Source organism: Choloepus didactylus, chromosome 8 (assembly GCF_015220235.1).
Source record: "Choloepus didactylus isolate mChoDid1 chromosome 8, mChoDid1.pri, whole genome shotgun sequence".
Lineage (NCBI taxonomy): Eukaryota > Metazoa > Chordata > Mammalia > Pilosa > Megalonychidae > Choloepus > Choloepus didactylus.
The window spans coordinates 135,877,660-135,901,351 of NC_051314.1; the positions used below are offsets into that span (position 1 = coordinate 135,877,660).

Genomic DNA, 23,692 nt, shown 5'->3' on the forward strand with positions numbered 1-23,692 from the left:
CACAACAAAGCTTCTAGAGCTGGTAAATGAATTCAGCCATGTGACCTGGTATAAGATCAACATGCAAAAATCATTTCTATACACTAGAAATGAACAACTTGAGGAGGATATCAAGAAAAAAATTCCATTGACAATAGCAACTAAAAGAATCAAATTTCCTGGAATAAATTTAACCAAGGATGTAAAGGACTTGTACATGGAAAACTAAAAAAAATTGCTAAAAGGAATTATAGAAGACTAAATGAATGGAAGGATATTCTGTGTTCATGGATTGGAAGATGAATATTAAGATGTCAATTCTACCAAAAGCAATTTACAGATTCAATGCAACCCCAATCGATATTCCAACAGACATCTTTGCAAAATGAAAAAGCTAATCATCAAATTTATATAGAAGGATAGTGAACCCCAAATAGGCAAAACTGTCTTTAAAAGGAAGAAAGAGGTTGGAGGTCTCACATTGGTTGATTTTAAAACTTACTAGAAAGCTACCATAATCAAAACAGCATGGTACTGGCACAAGGACAGACATACAGACTGAATTGAGAATTCAGAAATAAATCCTCACATCTATGGACAATTGATTATTGACAAGGGTGCCAAGTCCATTCAATAGGAAAAGAAGAGCCTCTTCAACAAAAGGTGCTGGGAAAATTGGATAGCCATATGCAAAAGAATGAAGGTAGACCCCTACCTTACACCATATAAAAATTATCTCAAAATGGAACAAAGACCTATATATAAGAACCTAAACTATAAAACTCCTAGAAGAAAACATAGAGAAGGCTCTTTAAGATCCTGTGTTAGGCAATGGTTTCTTAGACTTTATACCAAAAGCATGAGCGACAAAAGAAAAATAGTTAAATGGGACCTTATCAAAATTAAAAACTTTTGTGCATCAAAGAACTTCATCATGAAAGTAAAAAGACAACCTACACAATAGGAGAAAATATCTGGAAACCACATATCTGATAAGGGTTTGCTATCCAGGGTATATAAAGAAATCCTACAACTCAACAGCAAAAAGACAAACCAATTAAAAAATGGGCAAAAGACTTGAATAGACATTTCTTCAAAGAAAATGTACAAATGGCCAAGAAGTCCATGAAAAGATGTTCAACATCATTAGCCATTAGGGAAAGGCAAATCAAAACCAAAAGATGCCCTTTCACACTCATTAGAGAAGTACTCTTTAAAAAAATGGAAAATATCAAGCATTGGAGAGGATGTGGACAAACAGGAACACTTTAGCATTGTCAGTGAAGGCACTGGAAAGCAGTTTTGTGTTTCCTCAGAAAGCTAAGTAAAGAATTGCCATATGACCCAGAAATCTCAATTCTAGGAATGTCCACAAAAGAATTGAAAAGAGGGGCTTGAAGAGATATTTACACCCTGATGTTCACAGCAGCATTATTCATTATTTCCCAAAGTGGAGACAACTCAAATTTCTGTGGACAGATGAATGGGTGAACAAAATGTGCTACATACATACAACATAATATTATTCATCCATTAAAAGAAATGAAGTTCTGGGATGTCATGTTGAATGAAACGATCAGATGTAAAAGGACAAATATTATAAGATGTCACTTAATAAGAAATAATTAGAATATGCAGACTCATAGGGTCAGAAACTAGAGATATTGGTTACCAGGGGCTGGGCTGGCAGCTGGTAGTGGGGGATGATGCTTAATGGTACAGAGTCTATGCATGAGGTATTGGAACAGTGTTGGTAATGGATGGTGATGATGGTAACAAAACATGGTAAATATAATTAACACCACTGAATTCTGTATTTGAGGTTAAAAGGGGACATTTTAGGTTGTACATATGTTGCTGGAAAAAAATTTACAAAAACCATAGAATTATACAACACAAAGAGTGGTGAACCTAACGTAAATGATAGACTATAGATAATAATCTAATCACAATACTATTGCTACTGTGTGTGTGGGGGGGGTGGTTATATGGGAACTCTGCACTGTCTGCATGAGTTTTCTGTATACCTACAACTTTCTGTAATACAAAAAAATTGCCTCCCCTAGAGGAAACATTGCCATGGGTTTGTTAACATGAGAGCTTGATGTGCAAACATTTGCACACCTTTTAGACATGGACCCTGGTGGCAAGAGGCTGTTAACAGTTCAGTTCCTGCCAGGTGAGCTGAACAAATACATCATGTTTTTTTCTCCTACACAAGTGATATCTCATTTAATCCTCAAAATACCCCATTTAAAGTTGCCTCTGTTAGTATCCTCATTTGACAGGTGAGGAAATTAAGCACAGAGAGGGCAAGGAATGTGCCTGGGTCACACAGCTAAGTGAACCAGGATATCTGTGAGGTGGCAGTCAGATTTGGAGTCTGTCCTCCTATTACTCATACTCCCTCAAAATAAACACGATGATTTGGGGGATAGGGAGATGTCAGGTGGGAGAGGAATACTAGTGGTAGAAATTTTTTTTCTTTTTTTTTTAAAAACAATTTTCCAGAGTTTAAAGTCTCTTCTGAATCCAGTCAAACTTATCACATGAAAAAAATAATTGGGCAGTTTGGTTCCTACAAAGAATCCCAATATTCTTTTATGGTATAAGCAGTCTGATTTACTGAAGCCTCATAATCTCTGCAGAAGTTTTAATTAAACAGCTTGTTCAGGGATTTGCACAGGAAAGAAGCCTTATTCAGTAACACAGTGATTTATCGAATGCTCCTGCTGTGGATATAGGTCAGCACGGGGTCTTCAGAATTGCTGTTTAGAATTTAAAGGTCGCTCAGCACCTGCTCTAGCCTTTTTCAGCCAAGAAAAAATAATTTTCTGAACTCATTTCATATACCACAGTGTAACCTGAACAATTAATATGTCAAGGTCCAGGTTAGATGGCTTCCACTTCAAATCCTGAACCCAGGACCACGGTGTCCAGAATACGGCTGAGGAAAACCCTAGCTGTGACTTTCCAACAATGTAGCTTCTTGGCCACAAGTGGCTAACAAACACTTGAAAGGTGGTGATTCAGACCTGAGATGTGCTGTAAGTGTAAAATATATACTGGATTTAAAGACTTTGCACCAAAAAAAGTACACAAGATATCTTACTACTTTTTCATATTGATGACATGTTGAAAGGATGTTTGGATAAATAGGGCTAAATAAAATAAATTATTAAAACTAACTTCACTTGCCTCTTTTTCCTTTAATGTGCTACTAGAAAATTTTAAATTACACAGGTGACTCATATTCTGTTTCTGACTGGACAGTTCTGCTCTCGATGAAGGGGCACAGAGGAACACCAAAGAAGATGTCCATGTATGTGAGCAAGAAATGAAATTCTCCCCAGAGAACATACCATTACCCACAGATCTTTATTCATTTCACTAACAGTTCCTGAATAGTTCGTTTTGGGCCAGGGATGCTGTTAGCTGTTGAGGTTAATGGGGATGCTTACAATTTATGATTTTTCAAGGAAAGCTGAAGTCCTCAAGTAAAGGGAGAAGGATGGCAGGTTGGAAGTTGACAATATAATTCAAACAAAAAAAGTATTGGTCTGGGAGATGGGAGATTGGAGATTTGAATTTTAATCCCAGCTCTGTCCCTTATTGGTGGCTGACCTCGGAAAAATTACTTTAACCTCTCTGAGCCTGAGCAGAAGCACTTGTAATTATGAAATAATCCCCTTCTGGGGCTAAATTTTAGAGGAAATTCTACTCTGGATAAACCCAACCAATGTGCCTTCTCTTTACCTGCACCTCTGCTGGAGAAAATCACATACCCGCCTTCAAATTCAAAGAGGTTTTTAACTCTGCTCGAGGATCCTACTTCTCTTCACTAATCACCTTGTTTTCCCACCTTCACCTTCGGCCTTAAGATAATTATTTCACAGATCCTCCTTTCTCCTCCAAGGCACTTGTCACCTTCCTGTCTTTCTTCTCCCAACCCTCATACTTCATCAAGGACATAAACTGTCTAAGTGGAGCTCCTTGCCCACTACCAAATCTGCAAAGCTACCTCCCCCTGCTGCCATCTTGCCCTATGCCCCCACCCCCATACCCCATTAAAACTGGTGAACTGCCCCTCCACCTGTCAGAGACCCATCTCCACATGGACTCTGGAACTCTTCCCTTCTTGCCGACAGACTTGACTGCTTGGCTGCCCCTCTCTCTCCAGCTTCGTCCACCTCTCCCTAACTATGGGAGAGTTCCCATGCTCTGTTGACTCACCTCCTTCAGTTACCATTCCATTTGCATGATCTCTTTTGTGGTTGATCTTCTTGACCATATTAACCCACAAGTGTTTCCATGTCCTCACCTGTCACTCACCCTCATCGTGGGCCTATCACGTCAACTCCTCCACAATTTCCATGAAATTTCTCAGATCTAGGGCTCCACACATCTCCAGGTGACCCTCATTTTTCTCACCATCAGCACAATCAACCCTCCTCTCTTCTGGCTTCTGCAACTTCCTACATTCTTAGCATTTTCCCCGTCTCTGAGCCCCTATTCTCAGTCTCTATGTCAGCCCTCTCCCCTTCTACCCAAGATCCAATTTTAGATTCCTTGGTATCAGTCTGAGCCCTTTCCTCTCTATACTCCTTCACTAGGTAATCTGTTTGGCAGCTTTAAGTAGTACCTATATAATACCACTCTCAAATTTACAGATTTGATCTATTGGTTCATATAAATCCTAAGCTCATATAAAATTGTCAATTTGATATCTCTATTTCATTGTCCCTAGGCATCTCAGAATGAACTTGTCCAAAACTGAAATATGAATTTCTCCCCTCCAACCTCTTCTCCCAGCCTTATCTGCAAGCCCATCCTGGTTCAGCTACCTGACCCAGCTCAAGCCAGAAGCTGGGACATCATCCTTATTTCTCTCTGTCATTCTCTACATCCCATCTGTTAGCAAATCCAGTCACTTCTAACACTGAAATAACTGAGAATCTGTTGCTGTGCTTCACCTACACTGTCACCAGCCAGGTATAAACCACCAACCGCCCCCTTGGCAGGTTCCCTTCAATCACCTCCCTCTTTTTGCTTTCACGTTTTTCTACACCATTTCCCATGCCACATTCAGGAAGTGGGACTCATGGACTGCCCCACTTAAAAGCTTTTCAGGGCCTCTCACTACATGTCAAATAAAACCCAACCCCTTTTCCGGGTTCTGAAAAAGCCCCCCATGATCTGGGTCCAGCCACGCCCCCAACCTCGTCTTCCATTCTCTGTCTTTCTCCTGCTGCTCTAGCCATGTAACTTCTCCCCTCCTCAGCCCTTTCAGCTTGTCTAGAGCCTCCTTACTCCTGCTGTTCACACAGCTGGCTCCCACCCCCCTTCAGCTCTCAGCTTAAGTGCTTCCTCCTTTGGGACTTTCCATGACCGCTAAGTAGGCCACCTGGCTATTCCCCGTCACTGCCCCTTGTTTGCTCTCTTCATAGCACTTATAGGAATGGAAACTGTATATAGCTATGTGTTTGTTATCTGTTTCCCCAACTATACCGTAGAGCCCATGTCTGTTTTGTCCTCTGTTGTACATGTAGTACATAGTACCATGTCTTCCATGTATTAGATGCTCAACAAATACTTGTGGAATGAAGAAAGAAAAGGGTGGGAGAGGAAGTTGAAACATTTCATAATGACAGACAGCCTGATTTTCTAGCTCAGTTTCCCTTCTCCTTGGTATGATATCTAACGTGTCCGCAGTTAGTTAGAATCTTAAAGTTCATTCTGAAAGAAGTATTTTGCCTCTCAATCTAAGAATTACACTTTTGTTAGCATCTCTACTAATCTTGTAAATACTTATATGTCCTCTGTATTTTATAATCATTGGTGTTAATTTACTCTTTAACTCTCTTCTAGCTATAGATGCTGCAAGGCTAGATCTCATATAACTATCAGAACAATGCTTTCAGACCAATTTCTATAATTTTCTGGAAGGGTAGGGTCATTAAAATTCTTAACATGTTTTTCTTATTCATTCCTTAGCTTTGGTAACTCAGTTGCAATCATTATTGAAGAGGGAAGGGAGATAGCTGTTCATTGATAAGCATAAGGATTTAAGTTCCAGCATTATTAATAAGAATCAGAATGGCTATCATTAAAAAAAAAACAGAAAATAACAAGTGCTGGCGAGGATGTAGAGAAATAGGGACACTTGTACAGTGTGTATGGGAATATAAAATGGTGCAGCTGCTGTGGAAAAGAGTTTGGTGGTTCCTCAAAAAATTACACATAGAATTAACATATGACCCAGCAAACCCACTTTAGGGTAAAGACCCCAACAATGACCCCATCAACAATGGATGGACAATGACCCCATCAACAATGGATGGACAACCCAAGTGTCCATCCATTGTTGATAAATGGATCAACAAAATGAGGTATATCCACGTAGTCATCAAAAAAAGGGATGGAGTTCGGATACATGCTATGACATGGATGAACCTTGAAGACATCATGTTGAGTGAAATAAGCCAGACACAAAAGGACAGATATGTGTGAATCCACTTACATGAGATAACTAAAATATGGAAATTCAGAGACAGAACATAGAATATGGGCTACCAGTAGTTGGAGGTTGGGGTGGGGAGTTCATGCATAAAGGGTACAATGTTTCTGTAGAAGATGATGGAAAAGTTTCAATAATGGATGGTGGTGATGATAGCACAACATTGTGAACTGCAATTAATGCTATTGAATAGTATGCTTGGGAGAGGCTGAGATGGGAAATTTTATGTTGTATATATGATACCACAATTAAAAATAAGAGAGAGACTAAAGAGGAAATGACAAATGCAATCCATGACCCTGGGATGGATCTAATAATGGAGGGGAAAATGCCCAAAAGGAGATTGTTGGGACAATTGAAAACACTGGAATATATACTGTATGCTTTATATCAATGTTAAATTTCTTGAATGTGGTAATTACACAGAAGTGAATAACTTTGTTCATAGAAAGATATGAGGAAATATTAAATGGTAAAGGAGCATGATGTACACAACCTACTCTCAAAGGTTTAGAAAGTGATAGATAGATAGATGGATGATAGAATGATATAACAAATGTTAAAAGGTGGGAAATGTAGGTATCTGGGTAGAAGACATATTGGAGTTCTCTGGATTATTTTTGTCTTATGTTTGCACATTTCCTGTAAGTTTGAAATTATTTCAAAATAAAAAGTTAAAAAAAATTTTAATGTCATGATAAAATCATATTTTAGACAAAGAGAGAAATCTAAATACATACCATGGTTTCTCGGCTATTGATAGCTGATCCTGTGCACTTAGCTATAACTTTGTCGATACACTTCTTGTGAATTGCTGCATTACATTCTGAGAAGAAACAACGACATCTTAAGATTTTCAGACATTAAGGAACAACTAAATAAAAAGAATGCCAATAATACAAGAATTTCTTCTTACTTACGTCGGCATTGGTAGCCCTGTTTGTTCAGGCCCCTGCAATAAATCACATGACTGATTTATCTGGATGTTAGAGCCATTTAAAAGACATTCAAAAGGTGAATGAGATCTTAACTTCTACTATCATGGAGCATTTTCTGATCAGCAGCCTTGCTGTGTCATTAGCCAAGAGTGTTAACACGGTGTTTTTTATTTTAAGCCACTTTGTTAAAATTCTGAGTACCAAACAAATGAAGCACTTCTAATTTCTTTTTCATTTGTGTATTTTCCATACAAACAGGTTGAGATGAAAATATCTGACAGAAAATGAATTACTATCTCCTAGGAGCAAATTTCAACATCCTACACTTAAAAATCCATTGTCTCACTAAGCTCACTATAGATGAACAAAGACATTTGTGAAACATTTTATTTTTTCTTTCCAAGGGTCAGAAGATATTTGTAATCAATAAAGTACTGAGCGTCAGACTGATTTTTGAGTAACACTCATAATTAGAAAAGAAGAAATTGTAAGTAATTGGATGAAAACAGGATGGTGAAAATCCACCGAAAGTCTATTTGACCTTTCAATACCCTGGTTAAGATGGGGTTGTGCATAAGTAGATTCTGCAGTTGCCCAAAGGGAAGTGCATACCATTAACAGACGAAGAATCCGAGAACCAGAAATAGGAGTCATTTCCAGTCTCCACTCTACCATAGCCTTGGCTATGTGGTTACTGAGGCTTGCACCGAGCTCTGTTTGAGGGCTAAGGCACCCAGGAGACTTGCAAACATTTAAACCCATTTGTTCCAATGAGAAAATGCTGCCTCTTGCAAACAACAGTGCCAGGAAAGTTGGGCTGTTGAGGTGGTGGAAGTTTTTACTGTAAAACTCTACTTACAATAAAAACACCTCCTCTCCTGGTTCCTCCCTCCCACCTAGCCATCTCCCATTTCATCAGAAACCAAAATGCTTTCACCCTTTTTCTGATTGAACCTGGCTGTCTTTTTCTATGGAGGTCACATTATGAAAACTTGTATTGAATCACATCCCCTTAAGCCTTCTCTGTCTAGGAGAAGTCACTGAAAACTCTCAAATGATACTTAGTCCAGAACACTCCTCCTACTGATTAAGGGAATGCAGCTGAGTGCATGACCTCAAGCTCAAGGGGAAATGCCAAATTACTGTACCAGACAAACTCGTGGCAAACAGAGCAAAAAGTGGGTTGCGGGAAAAAGGTGGCAGTGAACTCATGACACTTGACGTGATGAACTTTGGCCTGTTTGATGGCTCCTCGGCGGTGATGCAAAGCAAAGAAGCTTTCATTCTCAAATTCGCTCAGGTCCCTTGTGTCTGTAGGAAGAGAACAGGGGGCAAAGTGAAGTTCTGTGCTATGATGGGTAAGGGTCAGAGTGGGGCAAGGAATTGAACAAGTGTTGACTACCCAGAACATCCCAGGCATTTATAAAGGTTGCTAAAATACTGAGCATCTGTCCTTCACTTTATAATAAAGAATTATCATAGGGTATATTGTTATAGGATTGAAACAACAAAGTTGGATGATTGGCTCAATCCTTTACCCTCTTTAACTGGGCAAAGCTACCCTCTTTTGATTTTTGGAACCAGAGCTCAGAACTTCCAATGTATTTATCAACCTTTCTTATTCAAAGTCAGTAATGAGCCAGCCAGAGAAAAGAGGAACTTGTGAATAATTTTCTGCCTGTACTTACAGAAAATAATGTGGTTATTGATTGGCAGCAATTTGGGAACTGCACCTTTTAGGGCCCAGATGTGTAGTCATTTTTAGACAGGGTATAGTAGACTGAAGGGAGTGAGTCAGAATTTTGTGTGAGGCCAAAAAAGCTTTGGGTGTATTTTTAATGCTCTAGCTTCTGATGCCCCCAGTAATGACTTCCTAGTTACAGATTACCTACTGCTCATCAGGGGGAAAGGAAAGAAAATTAATAGATCACTGCAATTTTTAAAAAATGTCTAAGTAATCCTGGATGTTACCTAGTCATCTGAATCAAACTATTAAATTCACATTTAATTTGATAGATAAAAATTTCCTGACAGACAAGATAGTGCTGACCTGGACCAGCCTTTGATGATCACCTTAAATGGTGAGGGTGCCATTATGCTGCAGTGAGGATTTGGGTCTCTCTGTAACTCATTTGCCTCCTCTCCCCCTGCTCTGTCATTCTACCAATCTCATAATGTCTTTGTCTAAAGTAAGAAACAGGATATATCGGAATAAAGCATCTGCTCTGTCTCAAAGGAGATCAGATGTGAGAAAGAACACTGAAAATTATTAAGCATTAAATAAATGCAAGAGTAGAAACGGTAAAAAATTCTGAGAATAACAGGGATGTCCTGGCTGAAGCCCAGGCCCAAAGAAAACACACAAAGCTAAGTCAGTCCTGGTTAAACAGCATGATGAATACTCCAACATGAGAGCAAGAATAACATGGAAATTATAAAGAAATGACAAAAACGGTGATTGTGATGAAAACAAGGATAATGAATGTAATGGTTCTAACTCCTAGAATCATAACTTGTTAATAGTTCAGAAGATTCTTGGATTATTTCACTCTTTTTTTATTTTTACAAATACAAAAAAAACTGAGGTTTAGAGAAAGGAAAGGATTGCCATATTTTACAAATATAGAGCATTACAATGAATATTTGAACTGAATTACTTCCGTTCTAGCTAAATAGGAGCACAGGTTTGACATGTGCTTTATGCCAATGCCTGTGATAAGGGTAACTTATTTCCCAAATCCCTAATTGCAGCTGGGCTAGAGACAAAGTGGACAGACAGAAAGTTGGGGGTGGAGCGAGGCATGTGTAGATGGAGACTGTTCCCCAGGAGTCCAGCCAGGTCCCAGAGCACACTGTAGGACTAAGTCTGCTCTAAAGTGGTCCACGTGGCTGTTCTGTGGCAACCCCAGGCCCCAGATAAAGAGAATTCCCAATAACCACCCAAGGGTTCCACAGAGCGAGTGTCACTTTAGGTCAGGCCAAAGTTTTAAGACTAGTGAATTTGGTCTTTTTATTTGGAACTGGGCTGGAAATAAATTAGGTGTGGTGACTGAGGGCTCACTTTCAGTGAGTCAATTGCCTTCTTGCACAAGTTGTGGTATAAGTGTGAAGATCTACTTACAACTTGTGACTGGTATAGTAGGTTCTTTATCACTAAGATCAGATCCATTTCTATTTTGGTCCAGATGAAATGAAATAAAATAGAAAGTACAAAATTCTTTTATACGTACCCTAGAAAAACATGTTCTTAAATTTAATCCATTCCAGTGGGTGTGGACCCTCTGTAAGTAGGACCTTTTGATGAGGTCATTTCAGTTAAGGTGAGTATCACCTCAGTCAAGATTAATGGGTCTTAATCCTATTACTGGAGTCCTTTATAAGAGAGTGCAATTCAGACAGAGAGTGAGACAGCCATAGGAAGCAAGAAGCTACATCAATGGAACCCAGAAAAGAGGGAAAAGACCAGGAGACACTGCCATGTGCCTTGCCATGTGACAGAGGAGCCAGTGGTCACCAGCAGCCAGCCCCAGAACGCCACAGTCTTTGGGGAGAAAGTATTGGCCTGATGTTGCCTTGATTTGGGCTTTCTTTTAGTCTCAAAACCATAAGTTAATAAATTCCCATTGTTTAGACCAACCCATTACACATTATTTGCTTGAGCAGCCTAGGAAACTAAAACAATCTGAGAACCCTAATTGTATTATATATGTGTTAAGTAGTCTGTGCATTAGATTATAAACTGGAAATCAAAAAAAAAAAAGATACTTTAAATAGTCTGTATATCACAAAGTATTAGAAATAAAATTTACTCCCTTCTCCCCTCCTGTGATTTCCTTTATCCTCCAGTCATTTCTATCATTATATGAGAGTAAATGCCTACGGACACAGAATTTCTTGAATTCTTCTGGTATTGATTGTGTTTATTTCTGAAGCAATTTGTTCTGTTTGTTTATTGGCTTGAATAAGCTCATTGGTTTTTATATGCTTGGTTATTACTTTTATCTGACTGGCTCCTAATCTATTTATTTAGTCTGATCTGTCACTTGTTTGTAATCAAACTACAAATGGTTCCTGAACCACTAAGGAAATATGAGACGTTAACCCTAGCCTTTGAGCAGATGAAAATCTAGGCATGGCACACTCACCAAGAACACTGAGCTGGAAGAGGAAATAAATGATGGTGGGAATGAGACTCAGAGATCTGTATAGCTATATTTTTTAGGAGGTAGGAAAAGGAATTGCAAAAGAGACCAAGGACAGACAGGAGAAAATTTAAAAAGAAAACTTGGATAACATCGCATCAGGGAAAACAAAGAATGGTGTTCCCAGCACTGGGTGATATAGATAGATTGTCAAGGAAACTGGAGGCTAAGAAACAGGGTCTTATTTTGAGGATTCAAAATCTTGGAGAAAGTCATTTCAGCAGAGCTATAGAATTGTAAGCCAGGCTCTTGGGGTCTAAGAAATGAGGGAATAGTGAAAAAGCAGGGACAAATCAATCTAAACTACTTTTTCAAGGAACATACCAGGGAAAGAGAGGAAAGAGAAAAATAATGGAAGTAAAAAAGGCAAAAAAAAAAATATGTCTTTTTTAAGACTGGAGAAGATAGCTATGTATCTCTTGGCAACAAGGAAGAAATAAAAGAGAGATGGAAAAATGGAAGATGCTAGAGAGGGAACGGGATTGAGCAGAACTGATGCTGGCAGGTGACAGGGCTGAGACCAAGAAAGGGAGGGACTTCCTCTGAGGCAAAAGAGCAGGAAGAGAAGGCAAGAAAAAGCAGCCACAGGGGAAGTGCAGAGAGGGACAGAAGATGAAAGTCTCTTCCATGTTTACTGGGGGCAGGGTCATCTTGCAAGAGTGGGAGAGGACTAAGATACCCTCAGAAATGGAGGCCTGGGGAATGTTTGGAATGGCCATTGTGTGGAGATCAAAAGGAAATAAAAGGGATTTCTAAATGCCAGGGTGAGTCCAAGTGAACAGTTCAACAAACCTTCCTTAAATACCTTCCACGAGCCTAGCACATAGCTGAGTGCTGGAACTAAAGAGATAACTTAAGATGTGATTGAAACCATGGCTTTCCTGCAAGGAGTTCAGAATCCAGAGGGAAAGACAATCAACGTGGCAAATATCAGAAATATTCACAGGATGCCGTGTGATGGGGTCACAGGGCTGAGGAAACTACACCTGTTAACACAGGTATAGGTGGGCAGAGGTGAGGAAAGGTGGACAAGAAAGTGACTGACAGAAGTGATTTCTGAGCTGAGCTCTGAAGGATGAATACTTCCTACTACTGCGTGGAAGAAAGTATAGTGGGAAAAGCAAAAGGTGTTCTCCCTAAATGGAAGAGAATGAACAAGAGTACACAGGCAAGGCACTTTAGGATGTATGTGGAGGCCATCAAGCATTGAGGTATTGCCAGAGTGCGTAAGATGAAACATGAAAGGTTAGTGCAGAAGGTGGGTAGGTAGCAGTTCTGTTTGAGCATTTGCCTGTAGATTGTTTGCAAACAATGAAAGGCTGTAGGCAGGGGCAGGGACAAAAGGAGGAGGAGGCATGGCGTGGTCAGATTGGTGCTTTACATAGCTCCTTCTGGCAGCAGCCTGGAGGAATGATTAGAATATGGAAAGGAAGTCATGATGATGTAAGTAGAGGATAACGCTGAAAAAATGTCATGTGCAGGACACAGGCAGAACCTGCTGATTGATTAATGTGGGAGGTGAAAGAAAAGGAGGCTAGAAAGATTACTTTCCAGGTTTCTGGGTGGATAAAGGTATAATTAGCAAAGATAATAAGTACAAAAGGAATAGGTTACTGGTGAAAACAGTGAGTGCAATTTTGGACATGTTGAATCTACCTGGAGAGGTCCGTAAAGAGGTCAGATGTATGAGTGTGAAACATAGGGACATTATCTAGTACTATATAACAGTGCATTATTATTCAGTAATGCATTTGACTGAATGACTTTTTCTGGCAAAGCCTTGGAGAAAGTAGAGTACTGGCAGGAGCTTATCCTGGGATCCAGGCTAGTTAGGGAGTTAATACCAAAAGTAGGCTAATAAATGGGTATAAGAGAAACTAGACAAGAACAAAATCTTGTACCTACTGGATGAGAGGGAGGGCAGAGTTGACAGTGGAGGAGAATGAGCTCTGAGAAGGCAATGCTTGACTCTGAGACTTCGGAGGAGAGAATTCCAAGAGACAGCTTGTAGGTGTCTGTTGACTATTTAGTGGATAAACAGAAAAGTGTAGGAAAATGTGAAAATATGAGGTTGGGGTATCAGATAGTGACAATGAAATGTGAAGCTACCAAGAGCCGTGGCAGGAGAAGAGGGGAAGAAGAAAAGCACAGAAATCAAGGAATGAAGATTTTAAAAGAAAGAATGGAGTAATTTGAGTGTGGAGAGCAATGAGCCACTTACTTTCTGTTGGGTAGAGAAGAGGCTTGCACTAAAGAAGGATGCAGGAGACGTGGTACTATCTTAAATGGAATCAAAGATTGAATTCCTTAAATCCATTCCCTAATTTATCTTCTCTTACCATATTCCTATTTCTCCCACTCCTATAATCATTTTCCCAGTCTAGTTACTTTAAGACTCATTGTCAACATGACAACATTTAACATTCATTTTTAAAGAATTATAAAAGCACCTCAGCTATGTACTCGTAATAGGTATACCGTTTTACCCACACTGCTATGAAATCTTCATGTTTAATTTATTTTTTAAGATCATTCCTTTTATTTCATTCCCATTGCTACACCCCAAACCCAGATTCTTATCACCTCTCCACTGCACACTAGAAATTTTATAAGATCCCTCTATATCTAGTCTATACCCTTCCCCAAATCTGTCCTACATTCCCCTGTGAGCAATTTCCCTAAAACACTGCTTTCATCGTGTCATGTCCTGCTTAAAACATGACAGTGACTCCTTGCTGGTGATTTCCCCAAGTTTACACATTTCTTTTGCCTGGCTTCCAAGATCTGTCTCTGATTCTCTATTTTGATTTTAGCTGGGCCCACTGATCTACCCAGAATGGTCTCCTCACAACCCATGCCATGTATTTGCTCAAGTCTGTATTTTTCCTTCTAGAAGTTTCTCCCATTTCCTCTCGGCAAATCTCAACTCTGCCTATCCTTTAATGCCCACACTATGGAATTTTCTGAAATACAACCCATGGTGATATCTTGGTTAATCAGTATTTATATGGCTTAGGATTTAATTCTCTATTCATTTAAGCTCAACCACCTCTCCCAATCTTGGCTTAAGTTCCCTGACCATAAGAACTCATGTCTGGCTTTTCTGAATCCTTTAGAAAATTATTCCTATAGAATAGTAGTATAGTATAGAATAGTAATAAATAATAATATTCTTAAAATTGAACGACATCTTGTACCTTTCTTCCTATCATGAATAAGGAAGTTTTGAGTTAGTTTATTCCTGAACACTTGTTGAAAATTAGGATATTTTCAATATATAAACATTTAAAGATAATGTCTCAATTTGGGTTTAGATATAGAGGATCTCATATACTTCAAAAATTCTTTAAAAATTTCCCCGGCTTGTGTAATCATTGTGAAATTTCTTTGTTTTTATTCCTTCTGAATTTGATCTCTCATTCTAATAGAAAATTTAAGTTTCATCATATGAATAGCAATGGAATTGTCCTTCAAAGCAGGGATATTTAAACTATTTACCAAAAAGACTTCTATTCTTGGAGTACTTTTTCAATCTACATTGGTCCAGTTCTTGAATATATGGGACGAGTAGACCTTCTCTTATTCAAGGAATTAAGCATTATGGGTATTGCCATTTAGGCCAACATTTTCACTTTTATGTAAACCCAGTTCTTTAGATGCCCTACAATCACACTCTCTCTTTTAGTTAACTCAAAAATATTCCAATTACATGTACTATATATCTAGAACCTCCAAGAGGAAAAAGAAGAAAAAAGGTTCAGATTGTTTTTTCCCCCTGCCAACAGCTTATTTTGAAGCAAATCCCCAATAACATATTATTTTACTATAAATATTTCAGTATATATCTGTAAAAGAGAAATGTTTTTTAAAAACATAACCATGATATCATTATTACACCTGAAAAAGTAACAATTCCTCAACATCGAGTATTTGGTAAGTTTCCCTGATTACCTCAAAATATATATTTTTTTCAGTGTATTTGTTTGAATCAGGACCGAAACGAAATCATGTTTGAAGCAAAAATCAGAAAGCATAATTAATCTCTAAACTAAAACTTACTTCTTGATATTAAAACTAATTTAGGAAAGAATAAAATCAGCTTCCCATTGGTAAGTTCACATGTGCATTCTGGGGTTTAGGCATTTATGAGTAGTAGCATTTGATTCATTTAAGCAACACTTCAACATTCAGAATATAAATGCAGCACAAGGGACCGGCAGGCTGTCACAGCCACCAAGCACTCTCTGGTTGTAAATATAACTTCGGTAACATAAGCCAGTCTGTGACATGGAACCGAAACTTTCAGCAATGCATTTTTTTTTTATAACTTTCCTTGTTTCTAAAAGGATTTGAGGTGATTTAGCATTAGCATTTGCCACGAATTTTATGGGAAATATTTATGTTTCTTGTTTAGTTTGTCCTCTACTGTTAGTGTGATCGCTTGTTATATCACCTCATTTATATACATGCAGTGTATCCACAGATAGCTACACATAAACAGGGCCCTCTGTATTTACGTTAAATTCCAAAACTATGATAAAGACAGTCTATAAAAGCACTGGCCACATGGCTTCACAGTATTTTAAAAATAATGCAATGCATGTTTTATAGTTCTGGCCCAGTTAGCATATTTCCAACTCAAACCTAGTGCATAACTGGGAGTTTTCAGAAAAATCCCGGGGCCTCCATTTTCCCCCAATGCTCTTCTTTTATATTGCAAAAGCCAAATAAGTTACACACGAGAAGAAGGGACGTGCCCTCCTCACCCCCAAACAGGAAGAAGAAATGTCACTTGCCACTCATTTCCAGAAAGTATCTCGCGTTCATTAGCATTCGGCCTTGAGGTTTCAGTTCTAGCTGGTTGAGAGAAGGAAAGAGATATTGGTCAGAGCGTTAAACAAAAAAAAAACAAAACAAAACAAAACGCTGAGTCTCATGACATAATAACAGGCTAGTTTGATGACTGGCAGGTTTCCAGTATAGAATGCAATCACAGTTCCCTTTCTCTTGACTCATACGCCGTATCCAGAGCAATAGCCCAGCAGCCGTGGACACAGCCCCTTCTTTTATTTGAAACGCTTCATCAAGGCATTAGTTTTACTTGGAAATCAAAACTTACAGATGGAGGAAAGAACATTCTAAACAAGATTCTATTGGGTTTTCTTGTCCTGTTTTGCAGTTTATCTGAGGAGTTTTAAGAGGTCAGGTCCAGATCTCAACCTTGACAAAAGCATCACACAGACAGTTACTAGCTCACTTGGAGAAAATGTAGAACTTCTGGGAAGGACCAGTGTGCCTCTCTCCAGATAAGCGTCTTCCTTCAGGGTGGGATGTAATTTACGCTAATCAGGGTATTAATTAGGAGTGGCCTTTTTCTTTTGTAAGGAAAGACTCCTCCGGAAAGTACCGGATTATCTACTACAGGGAATTTTACTTAGAATGGTCTGGGAAGGGATAAAAAATATATTTCAGTAGAATTATTTAGAAGGGGCAGGAATTAAGTGACATTTCCAGGGATGCTGTAGCATATCATGTTATGTGAATTAAGGAGAAAAAGGCAAATCTAAGACAACCTGAGCACCATCACTAAAATACTAAAATCATACAACTATATTATTAATACAGTAAAAAAAATAAGAAAGAAGAGGAATTGAAGGTCATGACAGCTAATTATATCTTTGGGCCAATTAGAATAACTGAGAAATAATAATAAGTGTCCTGTTGAATATAGGATTTCATCTAAATCATGGATCAATAATTTACCGACTGCAACCTCGTGCAAGTCACTTAATCTTGTTTAGCTCTCCGAGAAACTGGCATGATAAGATACCTCTGTCACAGCATCACCACTACTAGGATTTTGTGATAAGCTTGTAGTGCTTGGTCAGGTCAACTATAAATACTCATACACGCTTATACAAATTAATGAAAAGAGACGTGCTTTTGACATCCAGAGAACCATTGTTCTTTGGCTCCTGGAGTAAGTGGAAAAGCAGGAGGCAGAAGTTGAACTAGAAGAGAAAGGGATTCATTTCCAAAGGAAGACAGGAAAATTGTAACAGTTGACCACAAAGTTTCATATTAGGAATTAGTGATCCTGGAGGAAATTTAACTAGGCCACTACTAAAAAACTATACAGGGTAGAGAAAGTCATTTTTTCCCATCACCTTTTTGAGAACAGATAGGAGATAGCCATACAAATAGATAATACACTGGCAAAGCATGAGGCAAATCTCAATATGGCGTCTATAAATAAGATGGTGTCTGTGGTGGTGAAAGGCAAATTTGAGAAAAATATATGTTAAAAGGGAAAAATTAATTTTAAAAAGATTTCAATAGAAGCAATTGAAAATATAGTCCAGAACAACCTGTTGGCCCTTAAACACTATAAAATAAATGTAAACGAGGAAATAAACTGTTTAGTTGGGTGAATAAGAATCTGAACACAACCAAGTGCTCATGCCTGAATAACTCGAGAATCCAAAGAGAAAAAGTCTGTTAAAATAAAATCAGCAAAAGCCTAGGCAGGAAATCAAATGCAACTTTAAGAGATATAAACAGAAACAGGGCAATCTGAATATCAATGAAGCGTAAGAAAAGGATTAAAAAAAAAAAAGTCATCCTTTCAGTAAATGAAAAAGATGCTATATAAAACTTAGGGATTTTGTGACTCCCGGTTTTTTGTTTGTTTGTTTGTTTGTTTTAAGAAATTGGGCAAAAAGCAGAAAAGAAATGGGAGTTGGGGTGGGGGTGGAGGTGGGGAAGAATTTCTCTAGTTTACCTCTTCTTTCTTCCTAACCTAGCCAAATGCTTCCATTCTCCAGGCTCCACAAAGCTTCTGCCTTCCCACTTACGTGGTCTGAATAAACTCTGACATTATCCAATCATTTAATCCCTTCTTAGGTGTTAAGCAGTCAGCCAAGAAGAGTTTTGTTACCAGATCCCTTCCCCAAGCTGAATTCAGACTGCTCAACAGATACTGCTAAACTAAATTACCTAAATAAACATCAAAGCATGGGAACCTTTGTTATCTTGGTACATATTTATCTTTAAAGATTACATAAGTAACACAGGCAAAGGTTTATATACTATCCTAAAAATTACTATTTTTGTTTTTGAGGTCAAAACACAGAACTGACATAAAATTGTCATTTTTAGGCTTAAATCATTCCTATTTTGAAAGCTGTGATTTGAAAATCTTTAGGCAGATTTTCTTAAGCATCTGAGTTGTAGAAAGTACACCGCAGAACGGTTAATCTTTAAAGATGGTGAAGTATAAAATGCTCTCTATTTTCATAAGTGATATAAACTTTTGAAAACATTTTTTGGGTTTCAGATCATGCAAAAGCAGTTTTTACTGGTATATTTTCTTTCATGTTGTGCCCCATAAATTTTCATTAGAATTTTTGAAGTTTTCATATTTTATTCTCCCCTTATTATTTCTCAACATTTGCTACCAAAACAGAATTAAACCTATGTTTTCAGAAACCTGTGTGTGCTAACATGGATTGGGTGTGAAGCACTTCTTAATACAAAGTAAGCTTTGTAAACACATTATAGCTGAAAAGGTTTTACAGGGTTTGACAAAATATGGAAAAGGAAGACCAAGATATTAAAGTTAGGTTTTTGCTCTGTCCTCTCACATTCCTTGATAAACAGAGAACTGTTACATTCCCAGGTAAGGGGGAATTTGTGATATTTTCCAAGCGTACCTTCACAGGGTATAAATCAATGACAGTTTTTCAAAGCATAAGGGACCTTTCAATATGTAAATACACCCCATAGTCAATAGTCATTATCAAGACATCAATGAGTAAGTGGTAGGGAGCCTTGTTTGCCCAAGACCAGTGTAATTTACCTTTAGGATGACACTGACAACTTTTGAGCTCGTCATCAGCAAACATGGTGCTTATTATTTAATGGCACATATCTTTTAAACAAAGCTCACGGCTCCGATATTTACCCATATTTCTGTCCTCCCATTGTTTTTCCTGCATCTCTCTGCAAGGGAGTAGAGCTCGACAGTTGTTTCAGATATCAGGTCACATTTTTTGCCCTTCACGATGATTTGCATCACTCTCCCCTTGTTGATATGGGCATCGAAGTGCGTCCCAGGGAGGGTACATGGGTTGGTTTTTTCTGGATATACATCTGCCCATTCTCTATGAACAGAAGTTTTCTATTTACTCTTTTAGCCAGCTCTGGAAAATAATTCAATTGAACCCAGGTGTAGCACCTATTTACTCTGCTTTCTAGGATACATATTTCTGTTGGAAAACAAAATAACGTACACAATAATTAAAGGCAGTTAAGGACAGAATGAGATAGTTCCAAGGTCTAGATATAAGTGACCCTTAGATGTAAATGACCCTTAACAGTCACTCTGGTTAATTTCAGGTGACACAAACCTTGATCTCCGTCTTTGACTGGCAGTGTTCTTTTCCTATTCAACAGTTAGTTGTTTCACTTTGGGTGTGAACATCTGAGCACATAAAAAGAACTCAGGAGGCCAAAACTGGTGGATTTAGTAGGGCAGGGTAACAGATTCCGTTCTGATACTTTTTAAACTTTTATGCCTTTTGAGATCCTTCTTTGTTAATCTATAAAGGGGTCGATCACATGGCTGATTAATCTCAGTCTCTGGGTAAGGAACGGTCAATAACAAAACGACTGTGTGTTCCTCTGAAAGACAGCATTCTAATTTGAGGCTTATAGTGAGTGATCCTTTGAAAAGATATTTAAAATTTTTTTCATTTGACATAAATATACTAGGAGGCAATAGCCTTAAAAACGTAATGAGCCATTATTTCCTGCTCTTTCTTGAATAAAACTACAGCATTTTATATATTCCATGCACCTTTACCCAAAGGTGGTATTAATTGGTGGGGTTGACGAATAGAGGGCTGGAGACTCCCAACTCCAGAAAGCTAGGCAGGCAGGCAGCCTGGAAATGGTTAGGCAGGATTATCCGTTTAAGGGAACCCTCCCCAGAGGGTGCCAGGTGACTAAACAGAGTGTACTGGTGAGATTAAGTCCTTCCTTTTATCTTTCACTCATACTGGATTTTCTTTGGTATTTATTCTTTAATTGTTTTAGAACTAGAAAACTGCAGCTTGTTTGTTTGTTTCTTGTGATAAGCACAGTAAGTGGAGAATTTAACAACTTAAACTTATGTTGATAAACAACAGGGAAAATCTGCTTGAAGTCAGGAAATTGAGGCCCTTCTAAACTGTGGAGGGCATGGAGGATATTACGTGTTGTGGTGTGGGGGGTGGGGTGGCGGGAATGATAAAGGGGTTTTATGTTTATGCCCTCCCTCCCTTACACAAAGCTGAAACTGTATAGGCATGGAGCATTTGTTAATAGTTTCTTGGGTATAACAGGAGTTGAATAGGTTGAAACTTCAAATTTTAGGTAAACTAGGCTACTAGAGATATAAACTATGACATGGTGAAAGATGGAATAGGAAGACAAAGATTTTTATGGCTTGGTTAGTAAATATTTGATAGGAGGTCGGACTTTCCGATGGTACAATTAACCAGCATCATGAATTTTCTTTCCATAGACTTGCAGCCACCCCTTGCCATAATTTCTTTCACCTGTAACTGCTACCAAAGGACAAAAATCCCACCATAAGGCGTTTTTCCTACCCTTTCATTCATTGGGTTGGTAATTACCTAAAAAGATGAGAACCCAGGATCCTACTTATGTAGAGAGTGAGTTTTGCAGTTTTCAACAGCATTTGTCCTGTTTGTCCCCATTCTATCAACTCACCATGGCAAATGCAGCCTCATGCCTCCAGGATTAAAATGTGTTTAGATTCTATCAAAGTAATACTTGAATTATAACACTCAGAGTGATTTCTTTTCAGAACAAAAGCAAAATCTCCAAAACTTCACAAGCTGCTTTTTGCATAAACAAAGTTTTCTTCTTTTCTGACAAGATCTCCTGATCCACATGAGTGATAGACAAAGTTCAAAGGCAAGGCCAAAAGGGGAAAAAAAAGCTCTCAGGAGGCAAATGTCAATGATACCTGTGGTTGCAAAAAGTACTGGATCCAGGAGGCCCATTAAGTCAAAGCAGCTTTGAAAAACTCCGACATTTTACACTTCAAAGATTCCTGTGACATTTGAAAGGTTTTAGACTGGGAGCAAGTGGCCTTCTCACTTCCAACTGAACGGGAGAGAAATCAGAATGCTTCAGTCTCCTCGCTTTGAAGATCTGAGAGTGACTGGAAAGATGAAGTCATCCATGAAGCAAAAAGTTCTTTTGGGGGGCGGGGGAAAGCAAACATAGGATGTTGAACCCCAGAAATTCTGACTTGTAAATATCTAGCCGGAGATTCTCCAATGCTGAGCCAAGGTTCCTTTGGATCTGCAAATGTCACCTCTGTACAGGCCATTTAAGACTTTTCAGGACCACCTTATGTAAAGTAATACACATCTCCTCTGCCCTCAATTTTTGTTTACTGCTTGTCTTCGTAAAATCAGATGCTAAAATACAAGCTCTAAAGGGAAGGGACTTTTTTCTGCTTTTTTCTCATTATCTCCTTCTGCTCTAGCCCCAGCATCTTCACAGTAGACAGTCCATAAATTCTTTTTGCATGAATGTACTGTGATGTCCCCTCTATTTATTGCAAACCTGCATCAGTGGTAATCACCATTCTCTTAAAAGTAGATGCTAAACCAAGAAATGTATGTAGGGAAATGGAAAAAGTTAGTGGGGCTGGGAAAGCCTTAGGATGGAAGATTCTGCTACCATGCCTTTGGAAAGTCCATAAAAATCTTAAAATCCATGGGGAGAGATCAAGGAGGATCAAAGTGACCATGGAAAGATTCTAATACAATAGAATTATTTTAGTTTATTCTAAATCCACAAAGGAATCTTAGACAGCTGTCACACTTTTCCCTCTCTCCATGAACTGTTTCTTAGTATTTAAATTTGGCAAAACACGACTATTCTTTTATTCAAACAGGGTCTTAGCAAATGCAAAAGCACCTTTTATGAAATTTGGTTTCTAATGGCTAATGATATTTTCTTCATAACTTTCATCTAAGCCTAGCAAAAGAGGCAGCAATCAGTCTTTAGAGTTGATCCTCAAGTTCTGCAGACTTCATCTACCCATAATTGTTTAAAATAACCAGGCTTAGCAAACAGATCCCATGTTCTACTTTAGCTCATTAGCAGATTTTTTCCCTCTTAATGCCTCACATAACTTTCTCAGTACAACTTTCTCCTTTGCTTATGTGGGAAAAAAATGGCACAAGGAGTGGAATGGGAGTCAGGAGACCTGGTTCAGCTTTGGAGTCATCACTAAACCAGTGTACCTTGGAGGAAATATTTGGCTTTTCTGTGCATCCGTCTCCTGAACTGTCAAATTGGGTTGAGCCAGATGACCTTGAAGGTCCTGGAAGGTGGCTGCTGGCCTTGGTTCCTAGTTCATACCAGGCCTTTCCTCCTCCTCCCCCGTCTGGAATAGCCACTCAAGCTTACCTGATTCAACGTATTCTTTGACAAGCACAGCACAGTAAGGGTTAACAGCCTCTCCCTGACACGGCTGGCAGGACCCACAGTCAAAGTTGGACAAGCCAATTCGAAGAAATGGAGACATGGCTGCTCCCTGGAAAACAACAGAAGACAAACGCTACTTGGGGGCTCTAAGATAGGTTATTTTTGCCATCCCACCCCCACTTAACCAGTGCTTCATCATCCACAACCAGAGACTCAAATGGTTCAATTATCCATCCGAACAAATGCTTTTACTTCCCCTTTTGCCGAGTACATTGTCGGACTCACCCAAAACCACAGACTGACTTGCTGAGGAAGGAGGTTTTCTGGAAGTCTGCATTCAACCTTGCTAGTTAGGACTAACTAAAGAGTTAATCCCACTCTTAATCTAATGGAGATCTATTTACTAGTTTTTCCAATGGATATTTTTATTTCTTCCATTATTCCAGTAGGTGCTCCGGAAACAACACATAGTAACAAGAGAATGAGTTTAGAAAGAGTTGAGCCTATTTCAGTTACACTGGTTAAATATGACACCGCAAAATTCT

General features: G+C 38.6%; 1 protein-coding gene across 1 annotated transcript in view; it reads right to left on the reverse strand.

Moving 5' to 3' along the window:
* PRKCQ (protein kinase C theta) overlaps window positions 1-23,692 on the reverse strand; it is a 158,533-nt gene that overhangs the window by 70,651 nt on the left and 64,190 nt on the right. The window contains 8 exon segments of the mRNA XM_037845292.1: window positions 7,237-7,322; window positions 7,417-7,448; window positions 8,583-8,745; window positions 16,433-16,493; window positions 19,600-19,741; window positions 19,743-19,762; window positions 19,764-19,798; window positions 23,130-23,256. Coding sequence (XP_037701220.1) covers window positions 7,237-7,322; window positions 7,417-7,448; window positions 8,583-8,745; window positions 16,433-16,493; window positions 19,600-19,741; window positions 19,743-19,762; window positions 19,764-19,798; window positions 23,130-23,247 — 657 coding nt within the window. The 5' untranslated portion in view covers window positions 23,248-23,256.